This window comes from Lissotriton helveticus, chromosome 8 (genome assembly GCF_964261635.1).
Source record: "Lissotriton helveticus chromosome 8, aLisHel1.1, whole genome shotgun sequence".
Lineage (NCBI taxonomy): Eukaryota > Metazoa > Chordata > Amphibia > Caudata > Salamandridae > Lissotriton > Lissotriton helveticus.
The window spans coordinates 1,396,144,250-1,396,163,420 of NC_136069.1; the positions used below are offsets into that span (position 1 = coordinate 1,396,144,250).

Below are 19,171 nucleotides of genomic sequence, written 5' to 3' on the forward strand. Positions count from 1 at the left end.
CTCCCATTAAATTTAAATATATAGGACTTTGGTTTACCAATTCTAAATCTTCTTCTTTTTCCCTTAATCTTACAAACCTTCTTTCTAAATTTGAATCTTTTATTTCCAAATGGGACACTCTTTTCTAGGTAGGGTCAATTGGATGCCATTAAAATGATGAGCACCCCCATTAATCTTTATATTGGATCTATAGTTCCAGTCCTTATCCTTCACACCTACTTTAAGTAAACTGATTCACTTTTATCCAAGGTTTTATGAAAAAAAGAAATCTTGTATCTCTCTATTTAAACTCAAATACCATAAATGTATTGGGGGAGTGAACTTTCTTGACTTCCAGCTTCTTTTTGTTATTTAAAAACGCTTCCCCTTTCTCACCACTTTGGTCATCTATAGAGAAATCTCTCATTTATCTTCAGAAATTTCATGTCCAATCCTCGCACCCCCCGCATTTATCTTCTCCAATTTTTCGACTCTTGTTTCAGGTACTCCCATTATGATCTCATCGCTCTTCATTAAATCATGTGACCTTTTTCTAATTACCCATATTGTGTAATTAGTCAATCTAGTTCAATAATATACACATTTTCTGAAAGCACAGAAACATAAAGAAATCCAATGGATTACTGATCTATTTTATGTGATATTCCACCCTCTTTTCCTCAAATGCAATACAAATGTAATTGTCCTAACTCCTTTCAACCTAGATTTTATTGAACTTCTGTTTTTGACATCTTGGTACATCTACCTGAAACTTCTCCCGAAGATCATTATACTCATTTTCGACTACAGACTCTCTTCCTGATATATAAATTGTTAATTTCTTCCTCAACCTTGAAACTTACATCTTCATTAGAATCCTTAGGGGAAGCTGAGGTGGCCAACTTCCCACTGGAACAAAATGTTGCTTAAAAATCACAAAACATCTAGAATGGCTGCTCTTATGCAGACACTATTTTTTTTTATGATAGACTTTACCATACTCCAAAATCTATGTCTCATTTTGTTATTACAGGTGATTCCAAATGTTGGTTGTGTCGATTTCCACAAAGTGACCTGAAGCACATGTTATTGTCATGCCCCAATTACATGCATTTTTGGCATAAGGTTTGGAAACAAATTTATCACATTCTTTGAGTCTCTATTCTATTTACTTTTGACTGTCATTTTTTAGGTAGCCTCCATATCGATTGCCAGTCTGATTTTTCCCAATAATAAATAGTCATTTCTTTTCAACAGATTGCCATTCATGAGAAATACACAGCTAACATCTCTTAAAAAGCCTGTACAGTATTCCATCACCATAAACTGTAGAGACATTATGCAGAACACATACTTTTATCTTGTTCAAATGATTTACCATGGTTACACCTTACTACTTTTTTAAACACTACTAATGTCTGCTCTTACCCCTCTCAACCATCACCATTTCAGACTTTCAAACTTCTCTGATTATTATTGAATTCTCTGTTTAACAACATTCCATGTGTACATTTCTAATATTTCTACCTATATTTCATTTTTTATTGATTATGGTTATTTATGCAATTTTGTTAGTTATGATGATCTTTTTGCAATGTGGTTCAAGTAACCTCATTCCCTTTTTTACCCCTCTCCTCCCTTTACTCCCTTCTTCTCCCTTTTCTTCGCTTTCCTATCCATTCCCTTCCCTTCTGTTTCCTAGAAAACCCATAAACACCTTGCAAATAAGCTTATGTTGTACTAATACTTAATTTAGCAATGTATATTGTAATGCTTTTTATGGTTACATGTGCCTAATGTTCATCATATTTATATATGATCATGATGTTCCAATATCTTTTTTTATTTCTTAATCGTTATGATGTTCCTTTTCTTCCTCATAAAGAGTTTTCAAACACCCTTGCAAATAGTATTCAGTCCATGAATTTAGCTGTGTATTATAACCATACACCTCAAGGAATATTGGAGTACTTGCTTTGCTGTAGTGTTTGTATCTTGCTGACGGCTGCCTAAATAGCTCAAAATTCCAGATTAATAGTGGTATGGTGCTGGATACAGATTAGTTTACAATCTACAGAACAACGTCTAGACATTTCTGACCACTAAGGAAGTATTCAAAACTGCAGCACAGTCTATAGTAATTTCCCAGAGGTTGTGGCCAAGTAGGCTGAGTTAGCCCCAGTCCCGAAAAGTTCCTGGAAATTATCAATGGAATACTACTATTAACATCCAAACACAGCTAGAAATATGTCTTGCTAAAGAATGATCAGAGGACAGCAGTGCTGGGCCAAAGCTATTCCAAAAATCCATCACAATCAATATTAGAAAAGTATCTTATCCTACTGGGATAATTTCTAACCCAGTGATGTTAAGCTCCTGTGCCATTCAAGCAAGCATCTCAGACCCTGAGAACTGTACCTACATCCTATGATCCTAGTGAGCCATTAAAAATGATTGTGTCCACCTGGAGCTTTTGTTATCATCCTTTATTTCTTAAGGTAGGGCTCCTAGTCAGTGTTCACAAAGCTGTGGCAAATTGCTCTTGTGGCAGAGCATGTGTCATACTGAACTACTAAATTTAAAGATGCTCCTTATGGCAGACATCTTTTCTGTAGGATACCTCCAAAATGGATGACGGGAGATGCTACGAAGAAAAAAAGTTTATTGTGGCATTCCAATGTTTTCATGACAGAACTGTCATCACTTAGACAAGTCCTGGGGATAGACTCCCATTTTCAGGACTCATATAAATATGTTTCTTCAATGATGGGAAATTCCTCTCAGCGCATGGGGTAGAACTGAAATTGTTTCCTGTTTGGAACCATCTTGCATGCAAAGGCATTCACAGAGAGAATGGTCACCAGTAGGAATGTGGTTGGAGGGGTCTCCCTTAGTTGGACAGCCCTGCAATGCCGGGTATGCTGCCAGTGCGTTCTCATTGGTGGAATTGCTGGCAGCCTCCTAGTGAGAAAATATTGGACCACTGCTCTCTAAAACTGTCAGCATTTCAGAGAGTTCAGTGGATGATTTATCCACCAGTTCTTCTAGGCAGTCTACTTACCACCCAATATTACACCAAGTTTTAGTTGAAGCCCATTGAGCCTTTGCTCAGAATTCACCCAGTTATGCACTCCAGAAGAACTATACTGGGCAATTCCAATACTTGATTTTGATCATTCAATTATTTGATTCATAGACTAATTATATGAAAAAGGAGGGTTAAATCAAGCCAATGGTTACAATTTTCACACAAAAACCACTATATCTAGAGTGTCATACAGTATGTGGCTCTACTTTTCTCCTCTGAAACTGTAATTATATTTTTGTGTCACTAATGTTACCAGGTCCTTCTAACAACAGATTGATGGACTGACTGAAGCAAGTTTAATAATGATTCTGCATCTCTAGTTGAGCTGTGTACATGTAATGGTGTGGGAGAAGAATAAAAGAGGAGAGGTATACAGCTGCCTTTATTGAGGGAATTAAATATGACATCCTTCAATAGCACAATTTTAGGAAATATCACTGACAATAGTTGGAGGCTCTAAAACAGCTAGTGAATGTGCATGATCTAAAGAAAATACCATTGGGAAATCTGCTTCAGAATGTAGACACGTTTCAAATGTGGATACTCACATTCTGAGGCATGTAGGTTCTCAGCTGCAGCCAGCAACCTGGCCCTATCTTCTGGATTTGTTATATTAAGTTCAATCAAATGGCTTTCCTTCATATCCTTCAAGTCGTCCAGTGTCTCATAACCATTTAGCAACAGCGTTGAAATCCAGTCCTATGGAACATAAATAATCATTTGTCATTCTGGCTGGATTGCCTTGCTTTCCACATTATCTGAATGCCATTTGTGGCATTAGTCTTTTGAGTTATCCAAATCCAAGACAGACCACCAGTTTACATTATCATTTTATTATTCATTGTATTGCACATTTTAAGTTCAGTTACATCAAACCGCTGCACACGATAACTATAACACAAAGCACAAATCAAAACATAGTCAAAACATTAAAACAGATGAGCCTTCAAACTACAACATATAGGTGCTTGCTTACACTCCCACAATCAAGGTGCTATAGTGTAGGACCATTTTCCTACTTACTTTATCATAAACTAGAGTTGGGGTGATTATGTAATGAAATACAAAAATGCAGTCAAATTGTTACAGCTACCAACAAGTATGAAGATAATCTCTATGGAAATGAATGACAAAGACATTTGTTATCATAAAATATTCTTAAACGTAGTTTCTACTGACCCAGCAGATGCCGAGTCAGAATGCAGAGAATAAACACTTTTGTTTGCTCAGAAAACCATTTGACTCTCCAGCAGCGGTCCCTTAAAAAGGTGAATGATTGTAACAACTCAAGTTCACAAGGTCGCATATGCAAGGTTCACAATCCAAATTGACAGATTACTGACTGTGGATGAGAGTTACGACTATTTGGTGTACTTCAGTGTATTTGTTGGATCTAAATTGACATGTTTACCTCTTGCTGCAAAGTTTTTTGCCAACCTAACACCACCCCTAATGTTGATTCTGGGGATGATTAGTGTAGTCTAGTGACAGTGGCGCTTCTCTTAATTCTTGGTGTATCTATACTTCAATATTAGTATGTTATGGTGCTTAGGGAGGGGGTCATCATCCACAACACCATCAATCAGATCTCCGCATGAAATCCTATAAACTTGTGACAATATCCTAGCACACATTAACCTCTTTAGTCATGTTTATAACATATATATACAAAAGACAGCAGTAATCTTTCTCTGCGTTCTTTTTTCTTCTCTTTATTCCAGTCGTTGTTGCCAACACGTGTTTTGTCGCTACTTGGGTTGGTCACCCGCGACTTTGTCAGGGCTGCAAAACATATATACAATGTGATGTAACAACATCACACATATGTTTTCTTCAAATTATATGCATTTGTGTGCATAGACCCACAGTGCCCATATTAGGATAATGGTGTGGGAGAAGAATAAAAGAGGAGAGGTATACAGCTATAAGCACCCGAATTTCATGAGTTGGTGAGACACATGTATAACGCATGTCGATTATACCCCATTAAGAGTATAGCAATTCATCATTCTACATTTTAGGCACAATCTTGCAGTAGTAATCAGGGTTGTGTGAAGCACACATATTTGGAGTTATGTCCCAAGTGTCTGGTGTCTATACTATTTATAATATGTATAGCGTACACAGTATATACCCCCAATTGTGGCATTACCTGTGTAACCGGAATATAGAGCATCTGGTCTGCTCTATATGCAAGATTGTGCCCAAAATGTAGAATGATGAATTGCTTTACTCTTTTTTTTTTTTGTTCAAATCATTTTTATTAAATGAAACAGAAAGCAAATGTACAGGCTTTGATACGATACAGTCATGTGGTTACATTACGGTAATCAATGAGTGAAAAGAACATAAGAAACTATGAGGTATGAAAAATAAGATAGGAGAATGAGAAAAGGAAAATGAGAAAATAAGAAATGAAAATAAGGGAGATCAGAGCCACTACGTCATCATTGATTAGCATTTGACAGTCATACATTTGACATTGATGTTTGAAACATGGGTCTACAAGTAAAGTGTCATGGGAAACATTGCCGAGCTTCAGCAAAGCAATAATACAAACCAACGTGTTTATGATAACATTGTGTGCTTAGATTGATAATCAATTCTATAAACTATAGAGGCCACATGCCGACGTTATGCTTATGCGCCTATCAAGCTTACGAGCCTAGTTGTGCAACCAGAATGAATTCAACAAGCAATGCGTGTGCCAGGGCTGCCTATCGCAATATTATGTACATACATAATTGAAGGGACCTCATGGTGGTTCGAAAGAAAGAGAGGTCGCGTCCAGTGAAGACCAGAGTCTCTTGCTTGTAGTGCGCCATGGGGATGAGTTTAGGGCCGGATTATCCACCCCTCTAATACAAGCCAACCACTCCCTCCAGGCATTGAAAGAGACCTCAGAAGCCGTCTTCCAGTGGCAGAGGACGACCTTACAGGCCAAGGTGAGGAGCAAGTCCAGGAGTTGTCGGTCGTGGTCTTTAACTACCAATGGGTCGATGGCCCCCAGAATAATGTAAATAAATTCCCTCTCAGGTTTGATGTGAAATATGCGCTCAATATAGTCAAATACATCAGACCAGTATTTCTTCAACAAGGTACAGTGAAACAGCATGTGTGGAAGATCTCCATCAGCCAGGGAGCAATTCCAACAAGTGGGGGAGTCTCTTAGTTTCAGTTTAAATAATTTCTGGGGAGTCCAGAACACCCTATTGAGTATCATGTACTTAGTCTGCGAGAGGATTGGTGATACTTTGTGTGTGAGGGCTGAGGCGTGTATCTTATCCCAGTCAATAATTATACCGGTGTCATTGGGCTCTGATTCCCATTTAATTTCGTTACGCCTTAGTGTTTTACTCAAGTTCGGCGTGAGCAGCTTGTAGACTTTAGATACAAAATGACCTGAAGATTGCAGGAGAGGGAGCATCTTTCCTAACCACGGCGTTCCGTGTACGAATGTGCGTGTAGATATAGCTGATTTTATTTTAAGGAAAGCATAGAAGTCAATTGGTTCAAGGGAGTGTTTAGCCTGAATTGAAGAGAAGGGCAGCGGCACATGGTTGTCGTAGAGATCTGAGATAACATTGAGTCCTTTGTCTGACCAATGCTTCCAAAGAGGGGACGAGCCATTAACCTTAATGAGTGGATTACACCATAGAGATGAGGACGTCGACTTTCCTAACTGTAGGCCAGATTTATGTGTTCGGTCAAGTCTGAGAAGAGCCCTTTTTGTATTAAGTAAGCATGATGTATTTGGAGTGTATGAGGTGGGACAGGTCCATGGTTAAAATTGCTGATAGAGGGGCCTTACCAATAATAGCTTTCTCTATGTTTACCCATAACGGCGTGCAGCCGGGAGGTTCATGGAACCAGGAGATTCCTTGTTTACATAAAAAGGCCGTTTGGTAATTCCGAAAGTTTGGCAGTCCTAGTCCACCTTTTTGTTTGGGTAGCTGCAATTTTTTCATAGAGATTCTCGTTTTTTTGTCTTTCCATAGGAAATTACTAATTAGTTTGGTTATTTTTTTCAGAAAGTCCTCCGTGAAGGTCATTGGGAGCATGCTTGCCATATAATTGATCAAGGGGGTGATCATCATCTTTAACGTTTCCGCTCTTCCCCACCACAAGAGGAATTTCGGGGACCACCCTTCCAGGAGTTTGCTTACTTTTTTGAAGAGTATGTCCTCATTGATTTTCAGCGTCGTAATCAGGTCCTTCTCGAATTCCAGGCCAAGGTATTTGAAGCTCTTAGGCTGCCAAGTGAGCCCAGAGTCCCCCAAGATGGTACTATTACCCAAATTATTTAGCAATTTTACCTCAGTTTTGTCCTTATTCAGGGAGTACCCGGATACACCGGAGAACTCTTCAATCGTGGAAAGTAACGCGGGTACAGCTTTGTCAGCCTGTTCACTAAGTACTAAAACATCATCGGCGTATGCCGTGATTTTTATAACACATTCATTGAATGGGATTCCCTGTATGTCATGGTTTTCTCGGATACGGTACAGAAAGGGTTCGATTGCCAGGAGAAATAGGGATGGGGACAGGGGGCAGCCTTGTCTGGTTCCTTGTTCTAGTTTGAAGGGTGATGAGAAGGCTCCACCAGCCCTCACTCTAGCGGTGGGACAGGTATATAATGACATTATCATTTTAGTAAAAAGTGGGCCCAAATCGAATTTCTGTAATACCGCTTCCAGGTATGACCAGTCCACCTTGTCAAACGCTTTCTCTGCGTCGAGTGTTATCGCCACAATTGGCGAGGGGAGGAGCTAAGCCCTTTCTATGACATGGCTTAGGATTCTGGTGTTGTCACTAGACAATCTATTTTTCAAAAAACCCGCTTGTGAGGGATGGATTAGGGAGGGCAGAACTCTGTGAATGCGTTTTGCAAGGATCGATGCATATAGCTTACAGTCTAGGTTTATCAGTGAGATGGTAACTGCAAACACAACAGTGATGGACAGAATGTGGATCAATGTCACACATTCACCCCAGTCCAAAGATCTGGGCCCAAATCCATCGTTTTTCCACTCCACACCACCCTGGGTTAGACAATGGCGATATGCAAATCAGCGCTGACCCTGTGCCCCATGGGAACAGTCCAGTCCGAACTACAAAAGCCATGTCCTTCCCAGAACGGAATCAAGCATCCGAGGACCGGCCCGGTTTCGAGGTAACACCTCTCATCAGCCCGGCTAGCTTGACTCCAGTGGTGTGGAGTGCCTGGGACTCACGTCTGAGCATCCCCAGTACACTTAGAGCGGTAACTGCAAACACAACAGTGATGGACAGAATGTGGATCAATGTCACACATTCACCCCAGTCCAAAGATCTGGGCCCAAATCCATCGTTTTTCCACTCCACACCACCCTGGGTTAGACAATGGCGATATGCAAATCAGCGCTGACCCTGTGCCCCATGGGAACAGTCCAGTCCGAACTACAAAAGCCATGTCCTTCCCAGAACGGAATCAAGCATCCGAGGACCGGCCCGGTTTCGAGGTAACACCTCTCATCAGCCCGGCTAGCTTGACTCCAGTGGTGTGGAGTGCCTGGGACTCACGTCTGAGCATCCCCAGTACACTTAGAGCGGTAACTGCAAACACAACAGTGATGGACAGAATGTGGATCAATGTCACACATTCACCCCAGTCCAAAGATCTGGGCCCAAATCCATCGTTTTTCCACTCCACACCACCCTGGGTTAAACAATGGAGATATGCAAATCAGCGCGGACCCTGTGCCCCATGGGAACAGTCCAGTCCGAACTACAAAAGCCATGTCCTTCCCAGAACGGAATCAAGCATCCGAGGACCGGCCCGGTTTCGAGGTAACACCTCTCATCAGCCCGGCTAGCTTGACTCCAGTGGTGTGGAGTGCCTGGGACTCACGTCTGAGCATCCCCAGTACACTTAGAGCGGTAACTGCAAACACAACAGTGATGGACAGAATGTGGATCAATGTCACACATTCACCCCAGTCCAAAGATCTGGGCCCAAATCCATCGTTTTTCCACTCCACACCACCCTGGGTTAGACAATGGCGATATGCAAATCAGCACTGACCCTGTGCCCCATGGGAACAGTCCAGTCCGAACTACAAAAGCCATGTCCTTCCCAGAACGGAATCAAGCATCCGAGGACCGGCCCGGTTTCGAGGTAACACCTCTCATCAGCCCGGCTAGCTTGACTCCAGTGGTGTGGAGTGCCTGGGACTCACGTCTGAGCATCCCCAGTACACTTAGAGCGGTAACTGCAAACACAACAGTGATGGACAGAATGTGGATCAATGTCACACATTCACCCCAGTCCAAAGATCTGGGCCCAAATCCATTGTTTTTCCACTCCACACCACCCTGGGTTAGACAATGGCGATATGCAAATCAGCGCTGACCCTGTGCCCCATGGGAACAGTCCAGTCCGAACTACAAAAGCCATGTCCTTCCCAGAACGGAATCAAGCATCCGAGGACCGGCCCGGTTTCGAGGTAACACCTCTCATCAGCCCGGCTAGCTTGACTCCAGTGGTGTGGAGTGCCTGGGACTCACGTCTGAGCATCCCCAGTACACTTAGAGCGGTAACTGCAAACACAACAGTGATGGACAGAATGTGGATCAATGTCACACATTCACCCCAGTCCAAAGATCTGGGCCCAAATACATTGTTTTTCCACTCCACACCACCTTGGGTTAGACAATGGCGATATGCAAATCAGCGCTGACCCTGTGCCCCATGGGAACAGTCCAGTCCGAACTACAAAAACCATGTCCTTCCCAGAACGGAATCAAGCATCCGAGGACCAGCCCGGTTTCGAGGTAACACCTCTCATCAGCCCGGCTAGCTTGACTCCAGTGGTGTGGAGTGCCTGGGACTCACGTCTGAGCATCCCCAGTACACTTAGAGCGGTAACTGCAAACACAACAGTGATGGACAGAATGTGGATCAATGTCACACATTCACCCCAGTCCAAAGATCTGGGCCCAAATCCATCGTTTTTCCACTTCACACCACCCTGGGTTAGACAATGGCGATATGCAAATCAGCGCTGACCCTGTGCCCCATGGGAACAGTCCAGTCCGAACTACAAAAGCCATGTCCTTCCCTGAACGGAATCAAGCATCCGAGGACCGGCCCGGTTTCGAGGTAACACCTCTCATCAGCCCGGCTAGCTTGACTCCAGTGGTGTGGAGTGCCTGGGACTCACGTCTGAGCATCCCCAGTACACTTAGAGCGGTAACTGCAAACACAACAGTGATGGACAGAATGTGGATCAATGTCACACATTCACCCCAGTCCAAAGATCTGGGCCCAAATCCATCGTTTTTCCACTCCACACCACCCTGTGTTAGACAATGGCGATATGCAAATCAGCGCTGACCCTGTGCCCCATGGGAACAGTCCAGTCCGAACTACAAAAGCCATGTCCTTCCCAGAACGGAATCAAGCATCCGAGGACCGGCCCGGTTTCGAGGTAACACCTCTCATCAGCCCGGCTAGCTTGACTCCAGTGGTGTGGAGTGCCTGGGACTCACGTCTGAGCATCCCCAGTACACTTAGAGCGGTAACTGCAAACACAACAGTGATGGACAGAATGTGGATCAATGTCACACATTCACCCCAGTCCAAAGATCTGGGCCCAAATCCATCGTTTTTCCACTCCACACCACCCTGGGTTAGACAATGGCGATATGCAAATCAGCGCTGACCCTGTGCCCCATGGGAACAGTCCAGTGCGAACTACAAAAGCCATGTCCTTCCCAGAACGGAATCAAGCATCCGAGGACCGGCCCGGTTTCGAGGTAACACCTCTCATCAGCCCGGCTAGCTTGACTCCAGTGGTGTGGAGTGCCTGGGACTCACGTCTGAGCATCCCCAGTACACTTAGAGCGGTAACTGCAAACACAACAGTGATGGACAGAATGTGGATCAATGTCACACATTCACCCCAGTGAGATGGGCCTGTAGTTCTTTGCTAATTTGGAATCTTTCCCTTCTTTAGGTATCACGGCTATCACCGCCTCAGCCATCGTTCCCTTTACCTCGCCCGTATCACTAATCTCACTAAGTGCGTTCAGAAGCGGTTCTGTAAGCGTGTGCGAGAAGGATTTATAAAATTTTGCCGTGAACCCATCGGGGCCAGGAGCCTTCCCACTCTTAAGGGACTTGATCGCCATTTGTAACCTTAGCTTCAGATATCGATTCGTTTATGGACTCTTGTTCTGAGGGGGTAAGTTTTGGAAGTGTGCACTTGGCGAGGAAGTCCACCACCTTTTCCTTATTTACCTTTTTGTTTTTAGCATACAGCTTCTCGTAGAAGTCTTTGAATAAATTTGCAATTTTATTGGGGTCCGAAGTGGGGTTGCCTTGGTCATCAATTAGTGAGTCTATTGCGTTCTTTTGAATTTTAAATTTAAGGTAGGCTGCTAAACCTTTCCCCGCCTTATTAGAGTCACAAATTTTAAAGCGTTTCCTCTTGTCTAGCCAGACTCCCGCTCTTTCACTCACTAGTTTGTTATAGGTATATTTTCGATTGGATAATTCAGATAGTGATTTCGGGTTTCTGTTGTGCAGGTATTCGCGTTGTAGCACAGATATCTCTTTTTCCAGGGTTAAGAGGGCGGCATTATGATCCTTGTTCATTGCTGATGATATCTTTATGATCAGTCCTCTTATTGCGGCTTTCAGTGCTTCCCATCTAGTTAAGTCAGAGGTGTCCCCTTTTTTATTAATTATTAAGTAGTCTTTTAGGGCGTCTTCTATACTTTCTCTGTGTTTCTCGTTACTCAAAATGGCATCATTAATTCAATTCAATTCAATTCAGTTAATTTATATAGCGCGCTACATACCCAGAGGGTCTCAAGGCGCTTGGAGAAGGGTGGGGAATTACTTGTCGAATATCCAGGTTTTAAGTTGCTTTCTGAATGTTAGGTGGTTCTGAGTGAGGCGAAGGTGAATGGGAAGTGAGTTCCAGGTTTTTGCCGCCAGGTAGGAGAAGGATCTTCCTCCCACGGTGGTTTTGTTGATGCGAGGTACAGCAGCAAGGGCTTGGTGGGAGGAGCGTAGCTGGCGGGAGGGGGTGTAGAAGGAAAGTCGTGTGTTGAGGCATTCGGATCCAAGTTTGTAAAGTGCTTTGTGTGCGTGGGTTAGAAGGCGGAATGTTATCCTCTTATTGACGGGGAGCCAGTGGAGGTTTTTCAGGTGACCAGAAATGTGGTCTTTACGCGGGATGTCTAGTATGAGTCTGGCTGATGCGTTCTGGATGCGTTGGAGTTTTTTCTGAAGTTTTGCGGTGGTACCGGCATATAGGGTGTTTCCGTAGTCCAGGCGGCTTGTCACCAGTGCGTGGGTGACTGTTTTTCTAGTTTCGGTGGGGATCCAGCGAAATGTTTTTTTGAGCATGCGAAGAATGTTGAAGCAGGATGATGAAACGGTGTTGACTTGTCTGGTCATCGAGAGTGAGGAGTCCAGAATGACGCCCAGGTTCCGTGCGTGGTCTGTTGGGATGGGTGCTTTTCCAAGGGACTCTGGCCACCACGAGTCGTCCCAGGCGGAGGGGGAGGTGCCTAAGATAAGGACTTCTGTTTTGTCGGAATTCAGTTTCAGACGGCTCTGCTTCATCCACTCGGCTACTTCTCTCATTCCTTTATGTAGGTTGGTTTTGGCGGTGTTAGGGTCTTTGGTGAGTGAGAGGATCAGTTGAGTGTCATCAGCGTAGGAGATGATGTTGAGGTTATGTTGGCGGGCGATGGCCGCGAGGGGGCTCATGTATACGTTGAAGAGGGTAGGACTGAGTGAGGATCCCTGTGGCACGCCGCAAATGACTTCAGTGGCCTCAGATTTGAATGGTGGGAGGCGGACTCTCTGGGTTCTTCCGGAAAGGAACGAGGTGATCCATTCCAGTGCTTTTCCTTGGATTCCGATGTTTCTGAGGCGTTGTATCAGGGTGCTATGACAGACTGTGTCGAAGGCTGCGGAGAGGTCGAGGAGGATGAGGGCGACTGTGTCTCCATTGTCCAGAAGAGTTCGTATGTCGTCTGTTGCTGCGATGAGTGCGGTCTCAGTGCTGTGTTTGGCTCGGAAGCCGGACTGAGAGGAGTCGAGGGATTTGTTGGTTTCGAGGAAGGCGGCGAGCTGGTTGTGGACAGCTTTCTCGATGACCTTGGCCGGGAATGGAAGGAGCGAGATGGGGCGAAAAATGTTTTCCATTGCATATATTCATAGCAATTGTTTGCAATGGAAAACATTTTCTTTCCACTCAGATAATGTCCGCCTCTCTTTTTCCTATAAAATGACATTGCTCACGTCCTCCCTCTTGTTCTTTCTATAAAATTTGTATATGATGTTGCTTAAATATAGATCCCGTTTTTGTTTGAGATAATATTCACTAAGTACCTAGATAGTATTTGCTTAAAGAGAGTGTCACTTTAAATAAAGGCAGAGCCTATATGAGGGCGGAGCATGATTAGGATATAAATACCAGCAGAAAAAGGACTATAGGAAATCATCTTTTCCTACACGAACCACTGAGGAGGGCAGAGGCGTTTCAAACTCCGCGTTCTGTATATCGGTAAGTTTTCGCTGAATACCGCTTGGAATCCCCGTTTTGTTAGATTGCATCTCCTTAGTTGCCGCACCCGCTATATGCAATTCTAACTAAGTAGCTCTGAACCCCTCCCTCCCTTTAATTAAATATAGGGTGTTTGTATCATTTAAACAGGCATCCATTACGGGCTGCAGTTTCCTCTAAGCTACATCCGCCCTTTGGGACGCAAGCGGAGCAAAGAAACACCACGTTTGCCGCCCTCGTTTTTGCTCGCGCTTCAGCGATCTCTGCATGACAGGTAAAACGTTAGTATAAAGCTGGCATATTAGACCGCTTATGTATTTTCGAGCACGGTTTCTAGACAAAAATTAAATTTAAGTTTGTACCGTTCATTAGGCACTAATTCCAAACTGCAACCGCCTTTTAACCACATTCGCCTTTGAAACGCAAGCGGAGCGGAGAGAAACTGCGTTCACCGCCCGGCGTCTTTACTTCTCCCTAAGCTCGATATGACAGGTAAATATTAATAAGGAAGCGGCATTATAGACCTCGTATGCCATTCCTAAGGCAGCTTTTCTCATACAAGACTAAATTTTGTTTCACGAACTGTAGCTGCTTTCCGAGAAACAGCCGCCTTCTGAAACAACAACGGAGAATAATCATACCACGGTCTCCTCCCTTCCCAGTGTTCCCCTGAATTTCAATTGAAAGGTAAACATTAGTAGTAAGGGTTTTTTGTTTAGATCTTGTCAATAATCCTTCGAACAGCTGTCAATATAAAACAAAATGTAATTTTTTTCTCTAGCCTAAATTAAACACCGGCCTTTAAAGAAAATAACGAGGAACCGTTTCCATTATTTTTAAAGACGTTGAAAAGGATTTGTAGGCAGTAGTAGGATGGAAGCAGTGATTATTGACTAAACAGGTAAGAATATCATCCATTAAAACCATCTTATTAATACATGGAGAAATTTTGAGAACACCAAACAAAATTGTACAATATACCAAACAACGTATTTCTCTCTTTGAACAGTTATCACATACCGTCTCCAGATATAAAAGGAGAGGTGCCTTACCTGCCCCATCTACCACAAACCTAATAGTTTATAACTTCTCTTTTTTTAGGTAAGGATCTTGGGCAATTAAATGTAAATAAACGGATGTAGATTCCTTTTTTGAGCGTGTAAACTCATATAAACATATTGATCAATTATTGATCTTACAGTTAACCGCAATTGAGAATTCTAGAAGAATTGGACTCTCTCCATCCATACTGTGTATTTACTTTCAGTTTTTAAATTAGACATCATGACAGAAGATTCTAGCATAGGCACAACAAATTTGTTTCATATATAAAATTACATATAGGTGTGATATATCCAGGCAGGATATATGGGAAATAATCTTTGGCAATAGTCTATTATACAATTTTAGAACTATAGGGTTGTTTAGAGACACAGGTCTCCTAAAAAATGTTACGCCTTTTTCTATCAAATAACTATTCTTGGGATTCAACCCGTTACTGACAATAATGTGATATTTTTTAAATACCTAAGTGTTTTCCAACTTTGTGTCCTCAAACCTATGTTGTACTATGATATAAGTCTGGCTATGTGAAGAAAAAGAAAGTAAAAAAGAAAAAAAGAAGGAAAAGTTTCCTTTAAACTGAATTAGTTTTTGTCTATGTAATTAGCTGTATTAGCAATGTACTGTGATTTATTTATGATTCTGTTTTACTTTATTTTATTTAGAAAAAGTGGCTGGATATCGATCTGTCCTGATGAAGACAAATGATTTTGTCTAAACGCGTTGACACACAGCCCCAGATACTTTTTGTATTGGAGAAATTATTTTTAAGAAAAAGCCCCCTATCCCTCATTTTATGTACATTGATATGTTTGTTTTATATCCATTGTCCAATGAAGTCATGTTTACTCATATCATGTAACCATCTTTTTATTGAATCGTATGTATCCATACATCTTTTATAATTATATTAAAAATCAACCCTTTGATATCATTTCAGTCCATTGCTTTACTTTTATCAATTAGATGTTCATGAATATGTGTCTTTTTTAATAGCCAGCTTTCTGTTTTAAGGTGGTTGGTGTCAGGTCTCTGTTTGGTGTTAGTGGTTGGGGAGTTGGTCTTGGTGCCGTCATACTTGCAGGAGTTGCATGTGAAGGGTCCATGGGTGTGTCCAGGAGCGGCTTGGGCGCAGTTGGGGAGTCGGCCAGGGTTAAGGGCTAAGAGGGTGGAGGCGGTGTAGGTAATGCGGGTGGGGTGGGTAGTACGGGGGCCAGGGGGTCTGGCGCTGGGCGCGGTCTTGGCGCGGACGGGCGTAGACGGGCTTACCTTTGGCGCACCTTCGGCGCGGCCGCAGCGCGTGGACGCTGCACGTTGGGACATCTGACTTAAAAGGGTAGTGTAGGGGGGCGGAGCGTGGGAGGGTCAGGTGGGAGGCGGTCGCGGGGAGGCGGGCCAGGGGAAAGCACAACAACAAAATGGTGGGAGGGATTGAAAACGAAACTTAGCACAAAGCCCAAAATGAATAAATGCACCAAACAGTGAGAGCGCTATTCAGTCAACACTGCTGCAATTCCACAGTATATTTCCCAATGCAATGCTATTTAATGAAAGCGCTACCCAATCTCAATGCTGCACAAAGCGCTATGAATTTTACAGCAATAACACGCACGAGTTTTAGCAGCAGCAGAGCAGCAGAGCTACGATACCAATCACGAGTGCTCCAATGAAGTGAATTCAGCTGTGAGCGCTGTAGCAGTGATAGTGAGCTGGAGCCAGGGAGCGTGGGGGAGCGACCGTTCGGGACGAGGTCCAGGCGGTCACAGATTAGCCAGGGAGGTGTAGAGCCCTGTGCCTGTGTTCGTGGGTGGGAGGGTCAGGTGGGAGGCAGTCGCGGGGAGGCGGGCCAGGGGAAAGCACAACAACAAAATGGTGGGAGGGATTGAAAACGAAACTTAGCACAAAGCCCAAAATGAATAAATGCACCAAACAGTGAGAGCGCTATTCAGTCAACACTGCTGCAATTCCACAGTATAATTCCCAATGCAATGCTATTTATTGAAAGCGCTACCCAATCTCAATGCTGCACAAAGCGCTATGAATTTTACAGCAATAACACGCACGAGTTTTAGCAGCAGCAGAGCAGCAGAGCTACGATACCAATCACGAGTGCTCCAATGAAGTGAATTCAGCTGTGAGCGCTGTAGCAGTGATAGCGAGCTGGAGCCAGGGAGCGTGGGGGAGCGACCGTTCGGGATGAGGTCCAGGCGGTCACATTGATTGGCGAGTTGTTGGTTTGACATTTGACAGAGTGAGTGAAATGCAGGAGTGGTCAGAAACAAGCCGCTGTGCGATATCTGTTTCATCTATTCTGGGTACTGCATTTCTGGTTATGAAAATGTAATCAATTCTTGAAAACGAGTCATGGGGTGGGGAGTAGAAGGAGTAGTCCCTACCATCGGGGTGTTGGATACGCCATGTGTCTATCATGTGGAATTTTTTGCATAATCTAGTGAATTCCTTATGCGCTTTGCCAGGTCTGAAGGTGCATCTAGAGTCCCTATCCAAGGCTGGATCAAAGGGTAGGTTGAAATCCCCTGCTAGTATATGGACCGATGAGTCTGGGATAGTGTCAAGCTGTTTTGTGAGCCCTGACCAAAAGGAAGGTTCGTGTGTATTAGGGGCATATATCGTTGTAACGTAGAACTCAGTGTCGTCCTTAACTAGTTTCACAGAGGCCCATCTCCCCTTGTTGTCTATAGAGGAGGAAATCACCTCCACATTCGACTTCTTGGCTAGCAGAATTACTACTCCATTTTTCTTGGACACAGCGCTAGAGCCTACAACTTCAGTAAAGAATTTATTACGAAGGGTATGAAAGTGTTTTTCATCTAGTCTTGTTTCCTGCAATAGGGCAATGTCACCATGCTGTCTTCGGAGATAATCGAGTACCTTTTGCCGTTTAATCGGCTGGTTCAGGCCCTTTACATTCAATGAAAGCACTTTAAGGTTATTTATGGTCGTCGTCCCTATAGGAGTATCTATAATGTGAGTCATCGTCGTTTCCATGTGTGATAATCAAGCTTACTGCCATGAGCTGTATTGTCATTAAAGGAATTGCTTTACTCTTAATGGGGGATATTCCTCATGCCACTGAATAAAATAATCCATCTGGGACTTCAAATGGAGTATTTTATAACACTGAAGAATTTCTGTAGATAGATATATTATAGAAAGCAGCTTTGCCCATCAGAGATAGTGGCAGTCTCCACCAATGTTCTGCATCTAAGATTCAAGTTTATGCTTATTATTAACAGATATCACAGGTTAGCACCACAAAATACTCGCTCTAAACAATGAAGGCTGTAATACTCCCCATTTACTCTGCCCAGCTGATTCCTCAAACATCAGTACTATATTAAAATCTTGTAGACCTCACTGAGAAACGAGTAGATAATTTAAGGCCTATTATATTCCAAATTGTCTGAGTCATTTGCCGCATGATGCTTGCCAAATCTTTTTTTAAGGACTCACACAAGAGTAGGTCCTTCTGCTAATGAATTAAATGAGACCTGTTTTCTGGGATTTCACAACACAATGAGGCTCGAAACCAGCCAATATAAACAGCACCATAAACACACCTTCCTAGCTGCACTTCAATACTATGTTATCTTACAAAGGTATAATATAGCCTTATAGCCCGCCGTAGTGGGATATACCGGCAATTAAAGGCCTGCTCCGTGTTAAAGGCCCGAGCCGAAGGCGAGGGGCTTTAACAAGGGACAGAACTTTAATAGCTGGTATAGCCCTGCTATGAAGGGCTATAAGGCTATTAGAACATTCTGCCATTAGAGGGCAGAATGTTCTAACAAATAAAACAAAGACTACTCGAAGCTCGAAGGGATTTAAATCCCCTCAAGCTCCTAGAGGCCTTTGTAAAACATTGGAATGTTGCTCTGTGGGCCTTTACTGGCACGTAGAAGCAGGGAACACTCCATTGTCTTCAATGGAGCTCCCAACATTCCAATGTTCTAATTCAATTTAAGTTACAAATAATCACAAAGGCAATATCGATTCAAAATAGTTAATGTTCCAATATTTGCTAAGTATTCAGAATATTTGCCATAAAACACAAGGTTAATTTGCAATGAAAACCTAGTTCGTTGAAAATAATCACATTGTTTATAGAGAAACACACAAGAAGGACACAATCACCAATAAGCAATTGTATGGTTTTTGTGCTAAGGCAAATATTAAAAATCTTCCTTGTAGTGGGGAAACATCCTTTACAACGGAACCGCTACAACGCGGTACCGTTACGACGCAGTTTTAACAACGAAAGTCGTTACAACGACTTTCGCTGGAGGGCGCTCTAGGATAGGGGATAGTTTAATTTACTATCCAACACCTTCCCTACTATCCACGGGGACTGGTGTTGGAATAGTAAATTAAACTATTCACTATCAGCGCTCCCCCAACGCAAGTCGTTGTAACGACTTGCGTTGTTAAAACTGCGTCGTAAAGGGACGCGTTGTAA

General features: G+C 43.0%; 1 protein-coding gene across 1 annotated transcript in view; it reads right to left on the reverse strand.

The window, feature by feature from the left end:
* LOC144773380 (SAM domain-containing protein SAMSN-1-like) overlaps positions 1-19,171 on the reverse strand; it is a 390,420-nt gene that overhangs the window by 23,850 nt on the left and 347,399 nt on the right. The window contains exon 7 of the mRNA XM_078658350.1: positions 3,616-3,766. Within this exon, the coding sequence (XP_078514476.1) occupies positions 3,616-3,766 (151 nt within the window). The remainder of the gene's footprint in view (positions 1-3,615; positions 3,767-19,171) is intronic.